Below are 23,911 nucleotides of genomic sequence, written 5' to 3'. Positions count from 1 at the left end.
TGTGCTGGGATAAGTGCTTTTTTAATTCAGAAAGCCTTGCAGGTTGGCTGGAACCAAGGTGAAGATGACCTTGTGGTCATTCAGTCGAAGCTGGGAATCAAGTTGTTAGCTGGGAAGAGGGGAATTCTATGAAACCAACCTCCAAAGAGGATGGGGTGAGAGGTACTGAGTGGCCAGGGAACAGCTGGAGGTGCAGCAGGTCGTGAATAGGGAGAGAGGATGTGGCTTTCTGCTTCCTTTGCTGATCATGATGGAAAATGATATCGGAAAAATGGGCTTCCTGCAGCACAAAGGTTGAGGGAATTCCCCTGGCTGCTGAGGTTCTGCCAAATTCTTTGCTTCCTACAGCCTCGCTGGTGGGTATCAACAATAAACGCTTTATTTCAGCCGTTGGCTCCAGGGCTTGGTTTCTATGTGAGTTTAAGCGCTTGGCTTACAGGACCCTCTGTGATTGCTCCATGGGGAAACTGAGGCAGGGAGGAGCCCATATTAGAGGAAAATGCTGGCACTTGAAGGAAAAGCTGAGATTTTTCTGTAGCAGCTGGGCTGGACTGATGCTTGGGAGTGCAAGGAGCACACTCATTGCTCATGCAGTGAAAAATGAATGGATGCCCCATCCCTGGATGGGTTCAAGGCCAGGTTGGATGGGGCTTGGAGCCCCTGATCCAGTGGGAGGTGTCCCTGCCCATGGCAGGGGTGGGACTGGCTGGGTTTGAGGTCCCTTCCAACCCAAACCATTCTGTGATTCTAAATCCATGTCTGCATGAGCACTGGAGCAAAGCAACAGTCTTGGCTGCCTTACAAGAAAGGGAGAGAAATTTCTAGTGCGTTTTAGTGGTGAGCCCTCACTTTGTTGGAGCCTGAAACAGACTGGGAGGAGGGTTAGAAAAAAAAACACCAAACCCAGTGCCAGGTTTCCTGTGTTACAGAGCTGGGGAAACTCAAGGGCCAGAACGGGCTCCCTGCTCTGTCCCTGCAGGCGATGAATGTCTGGGCAGGGCAGAGGTCACAATGAAATGAGATGGAGGTGAGCCCAGCTTCCATGAAATAAAATAGCTATTTATGGGGACTTCCTGCTGGGTGAAGTCAGGAGAAATGCTGCAGCAGAGAGTAAAAGGCTCTGGTTAATCTTTAACATCAGCAGAGGGGAAGGCACCAGCACTGGTGGGAACCTCAAAGCTCCCAAACAACAAGGTTTTGGTCCGTGTCAGAATAAAAACCCACCTTCTCGTGGGTATTTATGAGGAAATTTGGACCTAGAAACATCTATTTGGACCTAAACCCCAGCATTAAGTACACAAGCTGCCCCAGTGCTGGAGGGTTTGGATGTGAAAGCTTTGAGAGCCTTTCTGATTTTAGCTTCCACGAAGTATTTGTGTTGGGTTGGGCTGTGTCCTAATGCTCTTGGTGCATCCTGGGATGTGTTTTTGGACCTGGGGAGCAACTTACGGGGTTTTAGGAGCGTATCAAGAAGTGTGATGTGCTGGAGGTGCTCAGTGGCACCTGAGATGCTGCCTCCTTGGGAATGAGCTACCTCCTCTGTAACGAGCCACCTTCTCCTTCCTTCTGCAAACGCTCGGTCTGTGGCCTGATGAACCAGCCGATGTGTGTAACTTGGCTCCCAACACACGTGCTTTGGCTTCCGCTCGTGTTTTGTTGCAGTTGTTACAGCCAGCCACAGGTTTCCCCCTTCCTTCTCTGCCTTAAGGTGGTTTCCCTTTATTAAGAGCCTTTTCATCTCCAATATACAAGTAAGGAAATAATCATTTTCTATTAGTAACAGCTTCGCCGGCTGTGAAAGGCTTTTCAGTGGCTTTTGGACCTGACTTATTTTGCTGGAAATGCATATATTGCATTTTTTTATCTCCTCTCAATGAACTGAAGGGCCAGTGGGGCTGCAGCGAGGGTCAGCAGCGCTCCACTTCCCTGGGTTTTGCATCATCGCTTCTCATTTCACCAACCAAATCTATCCAAAAGCCACTACCTGGAGTTGGTACCTTTGAGAGCTTTATTTTTCTTCCTAAATATCCATTCCTGCTGGGAGCATCCCAGGGCTGTGTGAGGACAGGAGACGGGGAAAGGTGGAGCTGCAGAGGCTGCGCTCGCTCTCCAGGGCTCTTTCGAGCCATTCTCCAAATTAACAAGGTTTTAAAAGCAATTCCTTCCCCTCCTTTTGCTTGGAGGAAAGGGAGAGAGAGGCCAGGGCAAGCTGTGAGGATTTACATGTACAGACATGCAGAACATAATCTGAGCGTGGTTAAACATCCTGGGGTTGTTTGCCTGGCAAGGCAGACCTGTGTGTTCCTGCAGAGCCACGATAACGTTGAGAAGCAGGAGGGGTTTCAAGACAGTGTTTTCCATAACGGCTTTGCGGAAAATAAACGTGCAGCATCTGTAAGCGGAGGGCAGCATCTCATTCCTGGGTGCGGATGCTGAGTGTTCATCCTGGGTGAGCGTATCGTCCCCAGCTCTGAGTGGGATAAACACTGCGCCGGAGGCTTCCCAGCAGCTGGAAAGATGAGATTCCAGCAGTCCTGCACCGCTTAGTCAGGAGAGGCGACACGCGAACACACCTGGGGTGCTGGGAGAGGAGGTTGGCTTGGGCTCCGTCCCTGGCTTGGCACCAGCGGGAGCGTGTGATGCCATGGGAGGATCCCTCTCCGGAGAGGAGGATGCTCAGTGCAGGCTCTCGGGCACGTGGTTTATCCGCTCTCCTTGGCTGAGAGCTCCAGGCACAGGCAGACCGGAGGAGATAGATGCTGATGGACTCACCCAAGCCTATGCAAGTTTTCCAGGCTGGATTATTCCTGCAGGCAGGGTTGCGTCGGGGCAGGTTTGCTATGACCTGGCAGCAAAGCCAGCAGCGCCTCTGGCTCTTCAGACCTGTGCGTGTGCCTAAAAAGCAAATAATCCAGTGGCTTTGTGCCCTTCAGGAGCCTGTTTGACCTTGCAGGAGCTGTGGTCTGGCTCTGGCAGTGCGGTATTCCCATGCCTTGTGCCTTGGTGGGTTTCCTCTCAGGCTTCTTGTTGCCTTTGCAGCTCCCGAGCAGGAGAAATATCATCTTGGTAATGACTCTGATTTAGAGAGAAGACAGTGTCTTACACAGGATGCTGCAAGAAGTTGCTTTTCCTTCCAGACCATCCCTGGGGATCCGTCTACACCTTGTCTGTCAGCAAATCCTTTTGTGCAGATCCAGTGATCCTCGCAGAAGGTTTCCAGAGGGAAGTGGCTGGTGTCTGAAGGCATCTCCCTGCCTCTAGGCTTACCACAGGATAAAATACCTCTGTTTGACTTGTTCAGACTTCACCCTGTCTGTTTTTCTTGTTCTTTGGGACCCAGGTTGCCCAGAGCAGTGGTGGCTGCCCCATCCCTGCAGGGATTCAAGGCCAGGTTGGATGGGGCTTGGAGCCCCTGATCCAGTGGGAGGAGGTGTCCCTGGATGGGCTTTGAGATCCCTTCCAACCCGAATCATTCCAGGATTCTATAGTTCTATAATTCTAACCTCTGCAAAGTTGCTACAGGAAATAACCTGAGCTGGATGCTGCGAAGCTGTGGTGCTTGTCTGAACAGCCCTGGGGGTCTGAGCTGCCAGGGCTGCACCAATGCCCCCCTTGTGCCAGATTTGCTGTTTCCATGCTTAAATCAACAGCAAAATTGGATGGGTTTGCCACGGTGAGAGGCAGGAAGACTCCCTTGTCTGTGGTGACAAATCTCCTGGTGCCTGAAACTCTGTCCTAGTCAAATCCCCTGGTCAGCTTTCCAAGGGAAATCCTGCTTTTAAGGAATCCAGAGAATCTCTGGGCAGCTGCAGCGATTAAAAACCCTTCCCCTCCTTGGCCGTGCTGCGATCCCCCTGCGCGGCTCCCCTTGGGACCCAAAGTTCTCACACGCACCCCCAGCTTACGGCAGCGTGCAAGGATGTAAATCCCACTTTGATGCTCCTGACTCACGGCAAGCTGACTCCGCTGGGAAAAGCGATGCTCACGTGAGCCTGGCTGCAGGATCAGGGCTGTTAATTATGGGCTTTGCCCACCTCGTAGCGTGGGAACGGGAGCCATTAGCCCCTAAACCTCCGGATCATTCCCGATACGGTGATTAGTGAAGCCTGATGCCTTTTTCTCGCTGCAATGACAGCGGCGCTAGCGCTTACTCGTGTTCGCTCTGCGTGCCGGAGATTCATTATACAGCGATCCAGGCTGTGGTGTAACACCTATTCCCAGCTGGCAGTGGGTTTGTAGCACGTGCCTTGCCCAGAACAGCTTCAGTGGTGGAGAAGATGGACTAGTGCAAAGCAATTTTTGGTTTGCATCCTTTCTAACCCCCTGGGAAGCTGTCGGTGCAAGGGGGAGCTCAGGTCAGGGCTCGAAGCTGCTGTGTCAGTTGGAGAAGGTCGTTATGGGCTGGTGGGTGGAAAGCTGTTGCTGGGTTTTTGCGCCCCTTTAGGGGCTGAGCTGCCCCTTCCCCGGGCTCTTTTCTCACTCCCAGTCCCTTCTTCCCTGCCTTCCTGGGAAACCGTCTCCGTGGCAACCTCAAACCTCCAGGCTCTGCCTCAGAGCTGCTCACCCATCCCTGGGACCTGGTGGGTAAGTGGCTCAGCAGGGATGGACCACTTGGTCCATCAGGTTCCTGCAGCCCGGGGAGGTGAGGGCTGGTGTTGGGCTTGGCAAAGGGGTGTGCGGATACAAACCTTGTACCCCGGCTTCCCTCATCCTTTAGGCTCTTGGCCTAAAAATGAGTGGGCAAGGCTGGAGAAAAAGGTTCTGGTGGGGTTCAAGGATGCTGTTCCCCTGGAACAGGTTCTCTGGGGTCAGGGTGTGTTGGTCAGCATTGCTGCTGGTCCTGTGCCCATTGGTAACGGTCTTGGTTAGACCAAACCGAGCCTCAGAGCGGTTTTTCATCTTCTCCATCACATTGGTAACGGTCTTGGTTAGACCAGACCAAGCCTCGGAGGGGTTTTTCATCTTCTCCATCACATTAGAGTCCTAGGGAGAGCGGTGGGGCTGGCTCCTGGCCTTGCTTGGTGCTGCCTGAGCTTGGAAAGCGGTGTCGCAGGGGTCGTTGTGGTGGTGATCGTCGCTGTGCACGGCTTGTGATGTCATCTGTGCACCTCCTTGGTGCTCTGCAGGACGCTGGTGGTGCGTCTTCCTTGTAGGTGGGGAGATATGGGACCTCGAAGATGCTGCTGGGAGCTCAGTTTCCTCATGTGGGGCAGCAGCAGGGAATGCAATTAATTTTTGGCATAATTGGGATTAATAATGTGGAACTGGGGGGGAAAAAAGTGATGAATAAGGATGGGTGTGCTCGCCTGGAGGTGGTTTGAGGGGGCTGAACCGAAGCGTGGAGGTGAATATGCTGTGGATGCTGGGTCCCAGCTCTGCCTGTGGGGTTGACCCTCTGTGCATCCGTCCCCACAGGGCAGGATGAAGGCGCTGGGTGCTGTGCTGCTGGCTGTCAGCCTGCTCAGCACCGCTGTCCGCGGGGAGCAGCCCTCCTGGTCCGACAAACCTTCCAAGACCTGCTTCTTCCAGACGCTCAGCAGCCCAGACAGCGAGTTCTGCACGTGAGTGGCTCCCCGTTGTCTCCTTCCAGTGCTACCAGAGCGTGTCACCTCCTGGGACAGTTAATTCCAGCGTCTCCTTTGCCAGGGCGATAAATATTGGTTGGTTTCCTCCTTTCATGAGGAATCTGGGCTAGAGTGGTGCCTGCTGCCCTGTGCAGCTCTTGCTTGATGCAAGCAGCGATCTTGGTGTTTCTGGTCCCCTCCAGTTGCTCTTTGGTCCATTTTGCAGAGGTTTATAAAGCAGCTTTATAGCATTAGAGGTAAAAGAAGATTTTTGCAGAAAGTTTTGGGGGATGGAGGCTACTTTTGGGGAAGAAAAGTCCTAGAACGTCCCTCAGACCCCAGAACATGTGAGATTGGGTGCAGCCTCACATAATTTGAGCTTCTCCAGGGATGGAGACTCCACCCCTGCCCTGGGCAGCCTGGTCCAGTGCTTCACCACTCATTTAGTAGAGAAGTTTTTTCCTAATATCCAACCCAAACCCCCTCTGGTGCAACTGGAGGCTGTTTCCTCTCACCCTCTCCTTTGTTACCTGGGAGAAAGCATCACCTTACAGGTCCTTCTCTCCCTTTTTCTCTCTCCAGAGGGGGTTTAGAAGTTATCTACCCCCAGCTGGGTGACGTGGGCTGCATGTACATCCCCCAGTGCCACCAGTACCGGTGGCGGATCAGCAGGGAGTGGGGCAGCCCCCGCGTTCGGTACCCCCAGGCTGAGAAGGTAAGTCCTGAGTTGCATTGTTTGTGTGCATCTGCCTTTGCTCCGCGCTTCTCTGCGTTAATTAAAGGCGTAGCTGGATCCCAGGGGAGGAATTCACTGGGAAAGGATTCCTTAAGCATGTGTGTGCTTGCATTTTGAGCCTGACCATGGCATCCTAGCTGGGAGCTGGGCCAGGCAAGGACACAGCACCAACGCTTTTGGGTGTTGGGGAGGCCTGAGAGCCGTTCACCCCGTGCCGAGCACAGCTTTGAGCTTCTGTCCCCCTCCCAAAGCCCTGTTGGATGCTCCGGTTGTGCCTGTGAAACTTGTGTGTGAAACCAGGATGAAGGATTTAGGTTCGATGGGACCTCAAAGCCCATCCAGTCCCACCCAGGGACACCTCCCACTGGATCAGGGGCTCCAAGCCCCATCCAACCTGGCCTTGAACCCCTCCAGGGATGGGACAGCCACCCCTGCTCTGGGCAACCTGGGCTAGAGCCCAAATAACAATAAAAGCAGGGATGGGTTGAAGTCTGAACAAGCTGAACAGGGGTGTTTTGCTTTATCTTGTGCTTTCCTATTGCTTTGTTTTGAGGCTGAGCTCTGTGTAAACCAAAACTCCACTCTTTTTTTCTGTATTGTATAACCATTTTTGCTCCAGTTTAGCAAAAATTAGCAAGCGGAGCTATTTCTGCAATTTGCTGGCAGACATTTTAAAGCAAATACTCACTTTCTGGGGAGGGTTTTGCATCCCTCACTGGTGCCTGGTTGGAGAAACAGGGTGAATTAATGAATCTGAGCTCCCTGGCAGCGCAGGGGTTGTGATGCTGGGATAACGGTTTGGTACCCAGGGGAACCCCCCTGGACCCACCCCCCCCCACCCCCCTTTTTTTAACTTGGGTTGCAGTTCCCACTTTTCGCCGCCAGGTGGCAGCATTGAATTATCCCGAGCCCCTTTGCTGCTGGGAACTGGGAGCACTGGGAGCACTGGGAGCTGCCCCCGTGCTGTGTGTGTGAGAGCTCTGGGAAGGGGAGGAGGAGGAGGGAGGCGATGCTAGGAGGGGTTTTGGATGTCCAAGTGGTCCTGCACCCCCCCAAGTGTCCCCGCAATGACCTGAGCAGCTTGGGGACGATGGATGGAGGATGCAGTGACATCAATTTTTGTGGGAACCCTTGTCCCAGATCCCCAGGATGATCCTTGTTGGCATCACAAACTACCACGTGCAGTTTCCCCATCATTAGCTCCAACCCTGGCACCGCTCGACCCTTCAGCTGCAGTTAGTAAGGGGAAAAAACTCTGGTGCATCTTGGCTTTACCTTGAAGTGTTAAGAATCAGTTTTTCTGGCTGCTTCGTTGCCGTCTGGAAAGTCTCTTTCCCCTGTTGATCACATGGCTAGGAAGTAGAACTTTCTCTTAAAGATGCCTGATTCTTCCAAAAAAATAATCCTCCCTGGCAGAGGATGCTGTACATCAAACCATGCATCGCTTCCCAGTAGTTTGAAATCTCCCAGCGATAGAGGCAGTTGCTTTGCTTTTTATTTTTGTCCTGGAAAGCAGGGAGAAGGGAAGGGACTTGGCGCTGGTGGTGGGTGTTGCTTTGTCCGGTGAGAGATGCTGCTGTGGGGAGGCTCTGGGGAGAAGCAGAGCCAGCTCCTTGCTGGCTGTACCAGCAGGATTTGCCTTGGTGAACCCGCAAACAGGACCAGGAGGGTGAACGTGCCCAGGCTGGGCTGGCCGAGCATCCCTCGAGGATGTTTATTTGGGGATGGGATGCCAGCACTGGGGGTGGGCAGGTCTCTGGGAAGCCCGTAGTGGAGGGTCCTGCTGGCATTGGGGCTGGCGGATTCCTCGTCTCCGCTGGCAGATTTGGCACCGGCTCCTTCCAAGACAACTCGGCACATCTTGCGCTGAGGCGGCATCTGAGGACACGGGCCCTGCTGCTTCCCTTGGGTTTGCATTTATTCTCTCCTCCGGCCGTAGCCAGAAACGCGTCCCCAGCTCCATGCAGCCTGGAGCCTTCCAGCTTTTGCAAGGTGCAAACTGGGGGTGGAAATCTTGGGCCAAGGGGCTGAGTGGCCTTAAATTGTTTGCAAAGAACCAGCTTGGAATTGTCTCAGGCTTTCTCTATGTGAGTATAGATATTTTATCTTGCTCCTGAACCTGTAAGGATGCTTTGGGATGAGATTTTCCCCGAGAAATCACCCCGAACTGAGTGGGAACAAGAGCACCTCGTCCTGCACCAGGGCTGAAGCATCCCAGTGCATGGCAGGAGGGTTGGAACTGGATGATGGAAGGTCCCTTCCAACCCAACCCATTCTGTGATGGGTTTTCTAAGGTCAGGGAACGTGATATTCTTTTATTCCCAAGTGAGAATGGAAAACCTTGCTTTAGTAGAGTTGTTTCCGTCTCTACGTGATGCTTCTCAGCACGTGCTATGGTGCCTCAGTGATCTCGTGGATGGGGTGGTGAGAGATGGGCTGGGGAAAGGACCAGCTCTGCCACTTCCATCAAAATCAGTGGCAGAAAAACTCAGGGTTTGAGGATGAAAACTTGTGTAGGAAGTGTCTGCTTTCTGTGGAACACTTTGTCTCTTCAAGAAAAACAACCACCAAAAAAGCCGAAAGCGGAGTGTTTGTTTTTATCTCTGGAAATATTTATCAGTTTTCCAAGCTGAAAGGGGTGAGATCTTTCCAATCCTTGTTCAAGACACGGGTAATGGGCCGGGGGGGCCGTGCTTCACCCTCCTTGTGCCAAAAGTCTCTGCTTGCAGCCTTGATGCTCCTTGGTGAAGGCAACATCAATGTCTTTGTGGGTGGAGGACCTTGAAGCTGGGTGGTATCTTAGAATTGTGGAATGATTTTGGATGGAAGGGACCATTGGGAATGGTTGGACTCGATGATCTGATGGGTCTCTTCCAACCTGGTGATTCTATGATTCTATGTAGCCCTGTGATATTGAGGATGCTTTGTCCTTCCTGGGAAACCCCTCTGGGCATTGGATAACTTGCTCTGCAGGCATCTCATGCAGCCTTTGGGTACTGATCAAAAGACGTGCCATGGAGCAAACCCTCAACACAGCCACTAAAGTATCTTTCAGCATCCTCAACACCCAGTTTGGAGGAACTTCTCTCAGCCCAAAAGGAAAAAGGAGCTGCGTAGAACATCTGGATGGATGGGAAATGCGCCCTCCTTGTCCTCCCTCAATATTGCTTTGCTCAACCAAAAATAAATTGGAAAAGAAAATTGGACATTGCATCAATTTGGGGCAAGTTTATAAATTCTGCAGCTAAGCAATCGCAGTGGAAGATGATAGATCGCCGGCGCGCACGCAGCCCCGGCCGTGATGTATGGGCGCATTAGCCCAAACGCCGCGTTACATGATTCTGTTTTATTACCACTGTTGGTGGCAGACAGAAAAACAGATTACGCTCGAGATCAAATCAATAGGAACTTTATTTACTGGCCTTTTAAAAACATATTTCTGCACTTTATAAAAACATACGGTAGATGCTATTGATAGGAGTTGTCTGCTTGTTAAAAAGCAATTTACCCGCCACGAGGTTTTCAAGCCGCGCTTTACGGCGCTACCTTTTACCTGCTCGTTCAGATTTGCTTCCCTCAGAAGGCTTGACAACTTCCTTAGAGGGTTCCTTGGGCTGTGCCGTCGCTGGTTTAGGAGATGGGGAAGGGGTAGGACTTGATCTCCAGTCGAGGTTCTCAGGAATCACACAATAGTTTGGGTTGGAAGGGACCTCCAAGCCCATCCAGTTCCACCCAGGGACATCTCCCATGGGATCAAGGGATCCAAGCCCCATCCAACCTGGCCTTGAACACCTCCAGGGATTGAGACAGAGATCCACAGATGTGTCCTGCCCTGGCAGCAGGGATTGTGGCTGTGTCCAGGAGAATGAGCGTCTCCCAAGAGCTTGGGTCATGCCTAGAGTCCAAGGCAGAGCCCACTTGCTGAGTATCTTGCAGCCTTGGCCCCTTTTGTGAGCAAGTGGTGGCTCAGTTGGGGACAATTCCAGCTTAGAAAGGTTTCTGTGCTCTAGGGTCTGGGGCCCATTATTTGGGAAATTACTTGTATGAGGAGATTCATTAGAGTTTAACAAAGGGAGACGCGGCTCTGCTTAATCTTCTAATTGGGATGTGCTCCAGTTTGTGTCTGGTGGTGGTTTGCAGCTGGCTGGGAGAAGCGGCACTCGGGTTAAATTCAAATCTAGTTCAAGAAGATGGTTTTAAGCAGAAGATTCCTGACAGTTTGTGTATCCTCGTTGGCTCGTGGAACCGTCTGGGGTTAAGGAGCCACCAGCCTGTTTTTCTCTCCATCCTGTCTAGGCGACTTTAAAAAACAATGGCCCAACATTCCTTCCCGATGCTGTCAGCCAGATATTATGGGGATTAGCCCAAGCCCCTGGTGATGAACCCCTCCCTTTTGCCCTGTTGGAGCTGATGCTGGTTTGGGTTCCCATGCCCTGAGACCGTGTGGTGGCATCTCAGCATCTCCAGCTTCAGAGCCGCCAGCCCAGTGGCTCCCCACAGCCTGGGACCATCCCGGCGACTTCTGAGCGGAGGGGTTGGTTCAAGGCTTCTGAGCAACCCAAGTGCCTCTTTGAGGGCTTAAATGTGGGGTGTTAAAGCAAAAAAAAAAAAAAAAAAAAAAAAATCCGTGCTGCAGGCTGTTTGGTGCTGCATCAGCCCTTGTCCTCTGCTGAGCTGCTCCCAGGCGGGGTCTGACATGCTGCAAATGCCTCTGCTTCGGTGGCAGAGCTGGGTTGGGATAGAATCATAGAATCACCAGGTTGGAAGAGACCCACTGGATCACCAAGTCCAACCATTCCCATCAATCACTAACCCATGTCCCTCAGCACCTCGTCCACCCATCCCTTAAACCCCTCCAGGGAAGGGGACTCAACCCCCTCCCTGGGAAGCCTCTGCCAGGGACCAATGACCCTTTCTGTGAAAAAATTTTTCCTAATGTCCAGCCTGAACCTCCCCTGGTGGAGCTTGAGGCCATTCCGTCTCGTCCTGTCCCTTGGGAGAAGAGCCCAGCTCCCTCCTCTCCACAACCTCCTCTCAGGGAGTTGGAGAGAGCAATGAGGTCTCTCCTCAGCCTCCTCTTCTCCAGGCTAAACACCCCCAGCTCTCTCAGCTGCTCCTCTTCTTCTCCAGCCCCCTCCCCAGCTTTGTTGCTCTTCTCTGGACTCGCTCCAGAGCCTCAACATCCTTCTTGTGGTGAGGAGCCCAGAACTGACCCCAGGATTCGAGGAGCGGTCTCACCAGGGCTGAGTCCAGAGGGAGAAGAACCTCCCTGGCCCTGCTGGCCACGCCGTGTCTGATCCAAGCCAAGATGCCCTTGGCCTTCTTGTTCAGTCGCTGTCAACCACCACCCCACTTGTACACCTCTGAGCAAAGCACTTCTCCCCTTTCTGTGCTTCCGAAGGAGCGGGAGCGCTTCCCAGGAGAGCATTGTTGATGGAGAAGCACAGGGTGTTATTCCAGGATGGGACCAATGGTCCAGCTGGTGCCACACGCGCTGAGAACCTCTTTCCCTGAGCGATCTTGGCAGGAATGTCACTTCACATCTGTATCATTGCCTCCACTTTTTCTGGACGTTTAACCATCCTGGACAAATAATTTTCCCCGCTTCAGGCAGAAGGATTGGGCTCTGGAGATGGCAAGAACCTACAGGTCATCAAGTCCCATCTCCTCATTGCTCACGTATCAGCATCCACACGCGTGCGGGGCTGACACGATCGCACCAGCGAAGGGTTTGAAGCAGCTGATGGTTTTCCTTTGATCCCTGTAAACACTACACAGTAATCAAAGTTTAAGCTGCTTTGGATGAAATAATTGCTTAACAATCATATAAGACAAAGTGATTCAACAAATGACAATTAGGACTTGTGATATACAGAACAGATGCATTCACTGTACCATATTATAATGTGCTAATACGAGATTGACAGCACAATAATAGGAGAGAACAGCCACTCAGCCTATAATTCGAAACCAAATGTGAGGCTGTCCACAGAGCTCAAATCCTAACAGGCTGTAAAATTAGAGGTAAGAAGGCACAAGGTTCACAAAGACTCATTAGCAGGTTGGCTGCGAATTTCCAAGGAAGGGGAGGGGGGAAATTTCCTGCTGGAGAATTTACTCGGAGCGTGCGATGCGAGGGGGAGGTGGGGAAACCTTGAGTTCCTCATGGTGGGGAGTGAAGAACCTGTATTTTATCAGTCTCAAAGGTGCTGTGGGTGCTGCTGTTCCCCGGTGTGGAGCAGAGGGTCCTGTGCTGTGGCACTATAGAATGGTTTGGGTTGGAAGGGACCTCAAACCCATCTAGTTCCATCTCCTACCATGGGCAGAGATGCCTCCGACTGGATCAGGGGCTCCAAGCCCCATCCAACCTGGCCTTGAACCCCTCCAGGGATGGGGCAGCCACCACTTTTCTGGGCAGCCTGTGCCTCCCCACCCTTCTTGTGAAGAATTTCTTCCTAATGTCTAATCTAAATCTTCCCTCAGCTCCAATTCAAAGCCTCCGTGTCCTGGTGCCAGGGCACCACCCGCACCCTGGTGCCAGGGGATCGGACACATCCGATCGCGTTACTGTCCAGAGCTGATACGTGAACCCGACAACGGTGTTAAGGACCGAATGAAATTAAGACTGATATGAACACGGAGCTCTAACGGGCGTTCCCCATGGGAGTTGGGCACTTCCCAAGCTCTAAATGATCCTGATGGGTGACGGGGCCACCCTTTAGCCCTGTCCATGGCGATTAAGGCTTGCGCTTGCACTTCTCTTTGGGTAAATCAAGAGCTGGGGACGTGTGCAGGAGTGGAGCCTGTCAATCTCCCCTGCCCTGCGTGAGCGGGGAGCGCGCTGGCATGTGCAGAGGCAGGAGCGGGGGTCCAGGCTCCCCAGCCCCCTCTCCCCGGGCTGGATGTACCATGCGATGCTGCATGTGCCGCTCTCTCCTTCTGGAGCTGCTTCGGAGCCAAAGAGATCAAAGGAGCTAATATTTTCAGCTCTAGTGACAAAACAGACTTCAGCTCATCTTGTACTTTGCACACACCATGCGCTTGTTCCACTAACATATAATTTTATCATATTTTATTATTAAATAAACATGCCAGAAAATATACTTTTTGCGCGTGGGGGAGGATGAAAAGGTTTGGTAATTAAAACTTCTATCCATCAACGTTTAACTCCACGAGGTAATTGTGTTGCTTCGGCAGATGTACACTTTGTGTTGAATCACTTGGGTTTGTGTTAAAATTGGAGCCGTTGTTCGAGGAGTTGGGACGTACGGGATCCCAGCAGGGATGTCCTGGGATTGTGCAGTGGCTGAGGAGCTGGGAATTCAGCTTTTTGTGTTGGTAGCACCAATTTATTGTGTGGGAAAGTCCCTGCTATCACGGGCACCTTTATAGCCCCTTTTTTTTTCACCTGTTATTCTTCAAGCTGCAGCGATGCACCCAACGGGTCGGTCTGTCATAAAGAAATAGAGGGTTTAATTATTTATATTTTAATTGCAAAGTCAAACTGGCTTGTAGAAGCAGATGCATCTATTGAAAACCACCTCATAGCTTCTTTTTTTCCTACCCCATAGTTGTGATGTTCTCGGGATGCTCTGGATGCCGACCTGTACTGGGCACTCGCGGGTTTAAGAGCCTTAAGCTGGGGTGATGCTAGAGAAAAGGCTACAAAACTCAACCCTTCTCTCATTTAAACTCCCAGCCCGTTTTATTTTTAAGGAGACCCTTAGGATGCGCTGCCCCCACAAACTGCAGAGCCAGATGCCAAAGCCCGTCTGGGGTTTCAAAGTCAGATCCAACACCACGGTCGATGGGATCAATGAGCCCCGAGGCGAGGTGTCATTTTTATTGCATCTCTTGCCCTCCCCGGGACCAGCCTTGACTTTTTCAAAAGGAATTAGCGGCGTTTTGGGTGGGCAGGAGGGTTTATAGCAGGAGACAGGCTCCTCTGGATGCTCCTGGTGCTTGTGCCTTGAAAATGGAGTTTGTGGGGTCTGAAATCATGTTTAACCTGGGGGGAGTGAGCTGGGCACGGCTCCCCTACCCCTTCCTCATCTCTTCTGCACCCTCCTCATTCCTGCCATGTGCTGCTGGCTCTGATGGGTCTCACTGGGATGTGATGAGTTGCTGAGCAGGTGGATGAAAAAGCCATGAAGTGCCTGGTGCCAGTGGCTTGGATCCAGGAGAAGGGGGAGAGCCAGGAGGGAAGCAACGTGGAGACTTATTTACCCTCTTGTGGGACTTCCAGTACCTGAAGGGGCTACAAGAAAGCTGGAAAGGGGCTATTCATAAAGGCTTGAGGTGTTAGGACGAGGGGCAATGGGTATAAACGGGAGAGGGGCAGATTTAGGCTGGACATAAGGAGGAATTTCTTCACTATGAGAGTGGTGAGACCCTGGAACAGGTTGTCTAGGGAAGTTGTGGCTGCTCCATCCCTGGAGGTGTCCGAGACCAGTTTGGATGAGGTTTGGATCAACTTGATCCAGTGGGAGGTGTCCCTGCCCATGGCAGGGGATGGAACTGGATGGGCTATAAGGTCCCTTCCAACCCAAACTGTTCTATGATCCAAGTATCTGGGAGGGCTCCAGCCTGCTCTGGGTTCAATTTTAGCACCAGACGTTAGGGATGCCCTTTAACAGATCAAGGAGCAGCCTTTGCGAGGTCCCTTTTCCACAGGGAAACCTGCCCTGTCCTGCTTTCCTGCTCCAACTGCCCTTCCCGAGCATCCTCTCTCGCTCAGGGCAGCATCCCAGGAGCGCATCCAGAGGAGCCATCCCCGCGAGCTTCCTCCCCTGCAGCATCTTCCCTGGAGCCTTCCCGCCAGCACAGGAGCTTATTCTATGGATGAGTAATCCTTCCCAATTTGGGGGTTCCTTCCTGTGCTGTAACAACCCCGAGCTCGCCTGCTGCTTCCCAGCTGCCAATCTACAGCGGAAAATTCCCCCCTTTTCCCCCGGTTGAGCGGAGGGGACTGGGGAGGGATCTCGGTTATACAAGCTGAGGTTGGGGCGACTATTTTGGATCCCTCCTTCCTGCCTCCAAATTGCAGCTTTGAATGTGACAAGTTACAAAACACTTGAGTCATTTCTCTCGCGCGCTGCCTTTTCCCCCACAAGGAGAGCGAGCTCGGTCGGGTTTGGGTTGGTTTATAGGGGAAAAGGGAGCGAGGAAGAAGGTTGGTGGTGGGGGGGAAGGCGGCTGCGTGCAGCCCACACGCAGGGTAACTCGAAGTGCTGTTTATGTAAGCTGCTCATGTTCTGCTGAGCTGCGAGCGCGGAGCTGTTGTCAATTCAGAGGAAAACCCACGTCTGCCCACGTAGGATCTCCCGAGCAGGGTTGTGTAACGGGGAACCGAACCGCCGTGCGATGCCGGGGAGGGCTTGGGAGATCCTGCTTGGAGGGGGGATCTTGGATATCTGGCAGCAAAGGAGCAGAAAAAGTGGTGGGGAATAAGGTCCGTCTGCTTCGAAGTGCTGCAGGGAGAGGAGGCAGCTCAGCCTCTGCCTCGGCTGAGGGGTTTGGGGATGCTCCGGGCTGGCGCTGCGGGTCAGCACGTGCGTGTGTGTCTGGGTTCGAACTAATTGAGTCATCAGGCAGCTCCCAGCATCTCCGTTTCTTGGAGTCCTGGAAGCAAAAGGGGTTTTGGAGCAGGTGAGATGCAGTGTTGGACTCCAAGAGTTTCCCAAGCCCCTTGGTGGAGCGATTGGCCTGATCCTGAGCCCTTGGAGCTGCTGGGACAGTCACACCGCCCTCCTAGGAGGTGACACAAACCCCTTTTCTCCTCCTGCACCAGCACGTTTGCACCCTGAGTCTTAATATTTAGTGGGGTTTGCACCCCGAGCCTTAATATTTAGTGGGGTCGTACCCATCGCTCCCCATCCGTCGCTCCCCATTATCATTTCAATGGTTCTTTACATAAATACTGAAGAATTAGAAAAGCTGGTGGCTCGTGTTGCTCCCAGCCTGTGTGAAACAACTCTCTGGGTTATCGGATTTGAGTTCTTCGCGGCGTTACATTTATATACATATTTATTCATGCAGAACAGAGCGAGTCGCCCTGCCACGGGGCTGCTGCTATACATAAGAATGCACCTTCATTTACATCCTCACTCCTTCCCCACAATTGAGCGATGTGGGTTATTTTTATTCCTCATGTGTATTTTCTTTTTTTAAAGGTGGGAGAAGGAGAGGAGGAAAAAAAAAAACCTCTAAATTCACCTTTTTTTTTACTTCTATTAACATTTCCCCTCCTGAATTTTGATAAGCCCTAGAAACAAGGCGCTTTAGTGAGCTCCACCAGAGGGGAGAGACAGGGCTCGGGGATGAGGGGGAGGAATGTGTTTTGGGGCAAAGACTAAGTTTATAACTATTTTTCTCTTAACCGGAGCAGTTAACTGCACCGCGAGGCATTCATCTTCTGATTTAATAACTCATTCTCCCGGCACGGAGACGGGCTATTGTATTCCTGGATATTGCTTTTCTTGGTATCAAGTATCAGAGACGCATCCACATTTTCTAATAAAATACATTTTCATTGTAATTGAAATAATCATTTTCTGCTCCTTGCTTTTCCCCTTTATTTGGGCTACAAGAGCTCTCCTCATATCCCTCTTTGTGGCCTGATTTTTATTTATTCCCCTTCCCAAGTGACGGTTTTGGTGCTGGCAACACAAACTCCCTCGTCTTCCCTCATGCTGGGGGGGTGGAGTGATGGGAGAAGTGCTGCCGTTTCCCTTGGGCTGCCTCTAATCCAATAATCAATTGATTATTAGATAATTTATAGCGTTATCTTGCAAGCAGGGGGTCTCCCCAGCTGCAGGGGCTGATGCGCAGTCGAGGTATCCGTGGGTACCACTCAGCTCAGAGGCGTTTTGTGACCATTTCACCCTCGGATAACGCTTTATTACCAGCAACTCATCCCCTGGAGCAAACGTTTCCCAGTGCAACAGCTTGTCCCCAAGGTCCCATCTCTTTCTGGGGTGTGATGAGTTTGCAGGGCCTCAAGGGAGGACCAGGACAGACGAGTCCCAGTGCAACCAGTGCGTTTGTGGCCACGGAGGGTTTGCTGGGAGCAGAGGGAGCTCTCGGCTCGCGGCTCTGCCGCTTCCCGCGCTGCTTGGCTGGGGTTAATATCCTCCAATAAAACTTCTCCCTTTCATGTTCTCCTCGCCCGACTGTCTCTTAACTAATCATTTGATCTCAGCATCTCCGCGCGAAGGTTCAGAGCCTGATCACAAATTAATGGGAAGGAGGAATGAAGCAGAGGATCAAAGTGGCTGCGTCGCGGGCTGCAGTTCGGGGCTGAACGCAGAGGTGGCCGGCGAGGTGACACATGTCGTGGTGGCAGGGGATGACACGGGGGATGCTTGGGGACAGAAATGCTTTGTGCTCTCGATCCGGCACAGCCCCTTTCCCTCCAGGGATGCAGCAAGATGTGAGCCCCATGCAGAAGGTTTTTGCACGGCTGCAAGCGGCCGTCACCCTTGTGTCAGGCCTGCTGTGGGTGCACCGAGGGGCTCGTAGCCCTCTCTGGAGTTTTCTGCAGGCAGCCAAGCTTCTCAAAGTGCTGGAGCCTGCATACGTAGGACAGGAATTCCCTCATTAAACAAATATTTGGCGAGTGGGAGGAGGAAGAGAGGTGGCAGCGATGCTGAGACCCCCTGTGATTCTGCATCTCCCCGTGATGCTGCATCCCCTTCACGATGCTGCAACCCCCTGCGATGCTGCATCCCCTCCACGATGCTGCATCCCCCCACGATGCTGCATCCCTCCACGATGCTGCAGCCCCCCGCGATGCTGCATTCCCTTCACAATGCTGCATCCCCCCACGATGCTGCATCCCTTCCACGATGCTGCATCCCCCCACGATGCTGCATCCCTCCACGATGCTGCAGCCCCTGTGATGCCACTCAACCAATTCCCTGGAGCAGGGCAGCCAATGCTGGAGCAAAATGAACCTGGGGCTACCGGGATAGCATTGCATCCACCAACTTTGCAAAAGTAGAGCTTTGCTCTGCTGAAACTCTTGTAATTCTTTCTAGGCTGTGTAAGCCCGGCTGATTTTTTTGGGATGTGACAAATAGGGGGGCACACACCAGCCCTGTGGGCTGGGATTTAGTTGCCGTTCAGAGCTGGTCCTGCAGCTTCTGGGTTTCATCCCATCTCTCAGGGAACCGCTGCTCCCCGGGAGATCCCTCTCTCCACGGGGTAGGTCACATGTGGTTGATGGATTTGCCAGATTTCTTCCAGCTGGAGTGAAAAGCCTGGGAATTTGGGTGGAAATCGAGGAGAGAAGCAAGGCTCTTGGCATGTGGGGAGTGGATCAGTCTGTCTGGTGTTGCTGGTTGCTCCCAGCTGGTTGCTCTGGGTTTTCTGAGCTGATGTTCTGAGTTCAACCTCTCCTGGACCATCCGTGAGATGAGCCAGCCCGGGCTCAGCTGTCAGCAGAGGGGGAGACCGGAGCCGAGCCGAGTGCCGGCAGCTCCAGCCCTGCCAACCTGGCACCTTTCCTCACTGAAAAAGGAAGGAAAGTTTGGAAACCAGTATTTTTGCCACCTCTTGATCTTCTTTTGCTAGAATATCCCTTTAGGTGCCACAGCTGCTCTTTGGTGGCAGGTTCCTGCTGAGGCTGAAGGGGAATTGCTTGCAGGGAGATGCTCCTGGGGTGCATCGTGTGCAAAGCCGCTCCGTCCCCTGCAATGACCACTCATCAAATACTCATTTTTCCCACTGAAGATCCAGCAATCAGGAGAAGGATTCTTGCAGGTGGATGAGTGTAGGGGATTCCTACAGGACCCCTACCCAGGTGTTGTGCCCCATGTCCCCCCCGGTGCAGCCAGCAGTGGCTGCGCTTGGGTTTCGAGCCCCTGTGGATGTCACTTTTCCAGGAAAATGCATTATCAAACCTCAGCCTTGAGTCTTTTAATTACCTGCAGCCAGGGTAGAAATTGCACAAGCACCAAGGGTTGTTTTCAGTGAGGGCCTGAGGCCACGAGGCAGCTGAGGAGCTGGAGGAGAGGCTTGTGCCTCCACCGTGGCCCTCTCTTTGCACACCCAGCTGCATTTCAGCACACACACACATGCTGGGATGTGAAAAAAAAAAAAGCTCCTCTAGGAGGGAAATGTGCAATTAAAATACCACCGCCACACACATAAAAAAACCTATGGCAGCCTCCAAACAGTGAGTTAAATAAGGATGAAAGGCAAATGCTAGCTCTGGCAAAACCCTAGGAAAGGATCCATCAGCTCTCCACATCGTCCTGGGATTTCAAGCCACGCCAATGAAATTTGGCCGCTTCATTTCATTCACTGTCAATCAGCGTCGCTGCGGCTGATGCTTCCTCCTCTTTTTATATCCCCCGTTTCTTTTGGCGATGCCCAGAGCTCAGTTGTATCCCAGCCAGGCAGCCCTCATCACCAAGCGATTAAATCACGGTAAAAAAAAGAGAGACGTCGCTTCTCAGACATAATAGTAAAAAGGGGGCGGCGGGGAGGGGGACGACGACGGCTCCGGGTCTATTTCTGCTCTGATATGTCCTGGCACCGGCAGCGTGTGTTCCCCAGTCGCCGCGCGATGCCGAGCTGTGCCGTGTCCTCACCTGCTGCAGGTGAGAAAACGTGATGTGCAGAGAGGGCTCTTGCACTGTGTTGGGTTTCTGTGAGATCTTGAAGCCACCAGCTCTGGGGACTCGTCCCACAGCAGCGTTGGACCCTGCCTCAGCCTCTTTGGGCTTTCATAAGTTTCATCTTGATGTAGAGCAATTAGAATGTTGGTGAACGTGGTCCATCGCGCCTGGTCCACCAGCATCCTTGCAATTGAGCATCGCAGCCTCTAAATCATAGAATAGTTTGGGTTGGAAAGGACCTTAAAGATCATCCAGTCCCACTCAGGGACACCTCCCACTGGATCAGGAGCTCCAAGCCCCATCCAACCTGGCCTTGAACCCCTCCAGGGATGGGGCAGCCACCACTCTCTGGGCAACCAGAGCATCCCCACCCTCACAGGAAAAGATTTCATCCTCAGATCTGATCTCAATCTCCCCTCTTTCAGCTGAAAATCCTTCCCCCTCACCCTCTCCCTGATCGAGAGCCCCTCTCGAAATGACACGGCACATGCTGAGGCTCAGAGCAAAATCAGGAACACGTTGTCGCTGCAAATGTCTGCACGGGAAGGGGGTTTCGGGATCCTCGGCCACAGCAGGGCTGGGATGGTCACAAACCACTGGTGTGTGGTCCCCAGGGATGGGTCGTTAGGCACATTTTCATTAAGGCAGCTCATCACTCGGTTTTATCCTGGGAACGGCCAAATTCATGGCAGGAAACACTCTGCGAACCGATAACCCCTCGTCACACAATTATTCCACCCCTCTCTCCAGGGTCTCTTTACAGCCGAAGTGTTATTAAAGCACTAGATTTCAGAGGCTGGGAGGTGGCTGCCCTTGGGAAAGTCCTGGGGCAGGGATGCTGAAGAGCTGGGATGCGGAGAGGCAGGGATTCTTGAAGGTTGGGATGCTTGGGATCAGCTGAAAGATGGGAGATTGAGATCAGATTTGAGGACAAAATCTTTACCTGTGAGGGTGGGGAGGCCCTGGCCCAGGCTGCCCAGAGCAGTGGTGGCTGCCCCATCCCTGGAGGGGTTCAAAGTCAGGTTGGATGGGGCTTGGAGCCCCTGATCCAGTGGGAGGTGTCCCTGGGTGGAACTGGAAGGGCTTTGAGGTCCTTTCCAACCCAAACCATTCCATGATTCCATGATCTGAGTCCTGAGCTGTTGGAAACACTCAACAAGTTGCTTTTATTTATGTTAAGGGTGGGTAAATGCAAAACCTGCCATCCTAGGGGAACAAAGCCGAGCAGCTGCACGGCCAGGCTGGGGGGCAATGGGTCTGGGGGGGTTGTTTGTCAGAGAAATAGCATTTACAAACAAGTTGTGTAGCGCTCGTGCGGCCGCCAAGCGGGGCAGCAAAGGGCCGGGCCAGCGCCTGCTTTTTAATTTCAGAAATGTCACTGAGTCACGAATGACTCATAATTGTAATGGGAGACATTTCCAACCTGGTGCATGACTCGGAGACGTCTTCCAGGGATATTAGAGCTGTTTGTAAAAGCCAGGCCTTGCCCCGGTGCTCTCCCCCAACTCCCCAGCTGGTTTGTGTCCCCCCACCTTGCCAAAGTGACATCCCTGGTGGCAGGGATGTGGTTGCCCCGCGGGGCTGAGGATGCTCGTCCCTGTCCGGTGGGAGCAGGGGGACGCATTAACGCTCCCCATCAGGTGGCAGGTGTCTATTAGAGTGACTCCCATCACCGCTGCGTCTGGCCTGCCCTTGACTCGGGGCTGCCCCAGCAGACAGCTCCGCGTCGGCACCGTAACCTCCGCGCCGGGGTGGATGCGGCTCCCTGGGGATCAGCAGGCAGAGGGGCAGGGACGTGGCCCCCCCAGTCTGCGCTCGCTCCTGCCGCTCTGCCTCTTGGGGACAGGCAGCTCGTCCCCTTTCCCATCATTTTGGGTGCAAAGGTGGCTTTATGGATATTCCAGCAGTCGCAGTTTTGTGCCGCGCCGAACAGCAGCATCGCAGCCCGCGGCGGGGGCAGCACATGGGGGTGTTTCTATAGCTGAGCATCATCCAGGTTATTCCTCGCTCTGCCACCGTTTCCTCCTCTTCCCAGCCAGGGAAATCACCCTTTCTGTTCCTGGTGTGATGGGAAAAGGTCAGGACCACATTCTTGAGCGGTGGGTGCTGTGGTGGGCACCCAGGAGCTACGCTCTCCCTTGGAGATGCTCCAGCATCCAGCTCTTCCCATGGCTCACCTCAGCCCATTGCTGTGCCTCCAGACCCAATTAATTAAGCAGGATTGGTATGAACTAAATTAAGGAGGCGTTTGATCCAGTCGGACCAGTTCCGAGCTTCCAGGGTGACTGGTGTGGGGCCGTGCCAGCATCGTCCCTGATGTGATGCCTGGGAGCTGGGCTCGGGGAGCCGCGCTGTTCCCTCCTTGCTGGAAATACTTCCTCACCAAATAGCATTAAATATTCCTGAGCTGTGAACGTCTTGGACTGATTTTATTTTCCATAAATAAACTTGTTGGGAGATATTTGGAGATGGGCCTAAGCTGCAGAGCTTGGACTGGCTCCCAAATCTCACTGCTGTTTGGGCTCGAGGGGTTGGTTCGGGATTGTTTCGAGCTTTATTTTGGTTTGAAGGGTTTGAGACTGAAGAGCTACCCTCAAATGGGACTCTCTCAGTGCTTCCCCAAGCTTCTCAGGCCCTTCAAGGGCTGTTGATGGGTGGAGAGGGGCTACCAGGCATCCTGTTATAACCCACGGGCTATAGGGTTGTGTCTATATAGGATGCTATAAGGGATTGGAGTTTGGAAGCGGCTCCTACCGTAGGGTTCTTCCAGCATGGTCATGTCTTCAAGAGGTACCAAACCCCAGATTTTTGGGCTGGGATAGGGGATTCTGGATGTTTTAGGCAGCTGCCTGCACCAGCTCGATGCATTTAGGGGTGCAAACCCTTCTTTGTCCCCCACACAAGGTGCCCCTCGCCCAACTGCTCCCAACCAGTGACGTCTCCGGTCTGTCAGTGTCTTGCTGGAAGTGGCTTGCTATCCAGATTGAGCAGAGGAAGGGAAAGAGAGAGGAAAAAAAACCCCATCGATGCTGTTTATTTATGTTTAAATGGGGAAATTAAGTAGGAGAGCTGTAAGGATGTGTTTGCAAACCGGCGCAGCGCATCCCGGGGAAACCAGATCTGTGGGGCGAGGAGGTGAGGGTTTCATTCCCTTACTGGAGGGACCGAGCGCTTTCTGCTCATCTAACATGCGCCTGATTAATTATGACAAGGACAGGGTTGCTCTTTTGGTGAGTGCACATGCTCCCCGAGCCCCTCGCGGTCCCTCACCCTCTGCTTCCCTTCCTCTCTCTCAGTTTTCAGGCTTATACGGAGCGCAGCCATGGGAAGAGGTGTCTAATCTGACCCGTAAACTCTGTCACATCCTCATTAATTTGGCCATGTCTCCCCTGGTAGCCTAAGGGAACCGTCACATTTTTAACGAGGCTCCGACAAGACCGTCACGGCGACAGCTTCATTTTGACAGCTGCGATGGGAAAGGTGCAGCGTCAGGTTTTGCAGCGGATGCTCTGAGGCTCCCGCTGCCAGCTGGTCCCTGTGCAGGATTTGACCCTCGCCGTGCAAGATTTTGCAGCTCGGTGTGGACTGGGGGGTTTATTTCGACTTTGCTTCGCTTGGGATGCAGCCGCTGCTCCAGAAGTGGATGGTGGTTTAGAGCTGAGCCAGGCAGGGACACAGAGAGACAAGATGAAGTTGGTCTTAGTGCTGGGATAGGATAAGGTGGATGGTTTTGAGCTGAAAGATGGGAAATTGAGACGAGATCTTAGGCAGAAATGTTTTGCTGTGAGGGTGGGAGGCTCTGCCCCATCCCTGGAGGGGTTCAAGGCCAGGCTGGATGGGGCTTGGAGCCCCTGATGCAGTGGGAGGTGTCCCTGCCCGTGGAATGGGATGGAACTGGATGGGCTTGGAGGTCCCTTCCAACCCAAACCACTTCATGACTCTATGATTCCATCGACGACACTGGCATCCCAGCATGGGGCACATCCAAG

The 23,911-nt window shown here is 52.9% G+C and overlaps 1 protein-coding gene across 5 annotated transcripts in view; it reads left to right on the top strand.

Annotated features, from left to right (window-relative positions):
• Window positions 1–23,911, top strand: part of PEBP4 (phosphatidylethanolamine binding protein 4) — an 87,539-nt gene that overhangs the window by 4,456 nt on the left and 59,172 nt on the right. For 3 of the 5 annotated variants that reach the window (XM_069877651.1, XM_069877648.1, XM_069877650.1), the window contains exons 2-3: window positions 5,416–5,561; window positions 6,147–6,279. In XM_069877651.1, coding sequence (XP_069733752.1) covers window positions 5,422–5,561; window positions 6,147–6,279 — 273 coding nt within the window. In that variant the 5' untranslated portion in view covers window positions 5,416–5,421. Of the gene's footprint in view, window positions 1–4,503; window positions 4,585–5,415; window positions 5,562–6,146; window positions 6,280–23,911 lie in introns of those variants that run through there. The other 2 variants (XM_069877647.1, XM_069877649.1) reach the window with 2 other exon arrangements.

This window comes from Phaenicophaeus curvirostris, chromosome 27, assembly GCF_032191515.1.
Source record: "Phaenicophaeus curvirostris isolate KB17595 chromosome 27, BPBGC_Pcur_1.0, whole genome shotgun sequence".
In the NCBI taxonomy this organism is placed as follows: domain Eukaryota; kingdom Metazoa; phylum Chordata; class Aves; order Cuculiformes; family Cuculidae; genus Phaenicophaeus; species Phaenicophaeus curvirostris.
The sequence above is the reverse complement of the archived record's forward strand: the minus strand, read 5'-3'. Positions and strand labels throughout refer to the sequence as shown.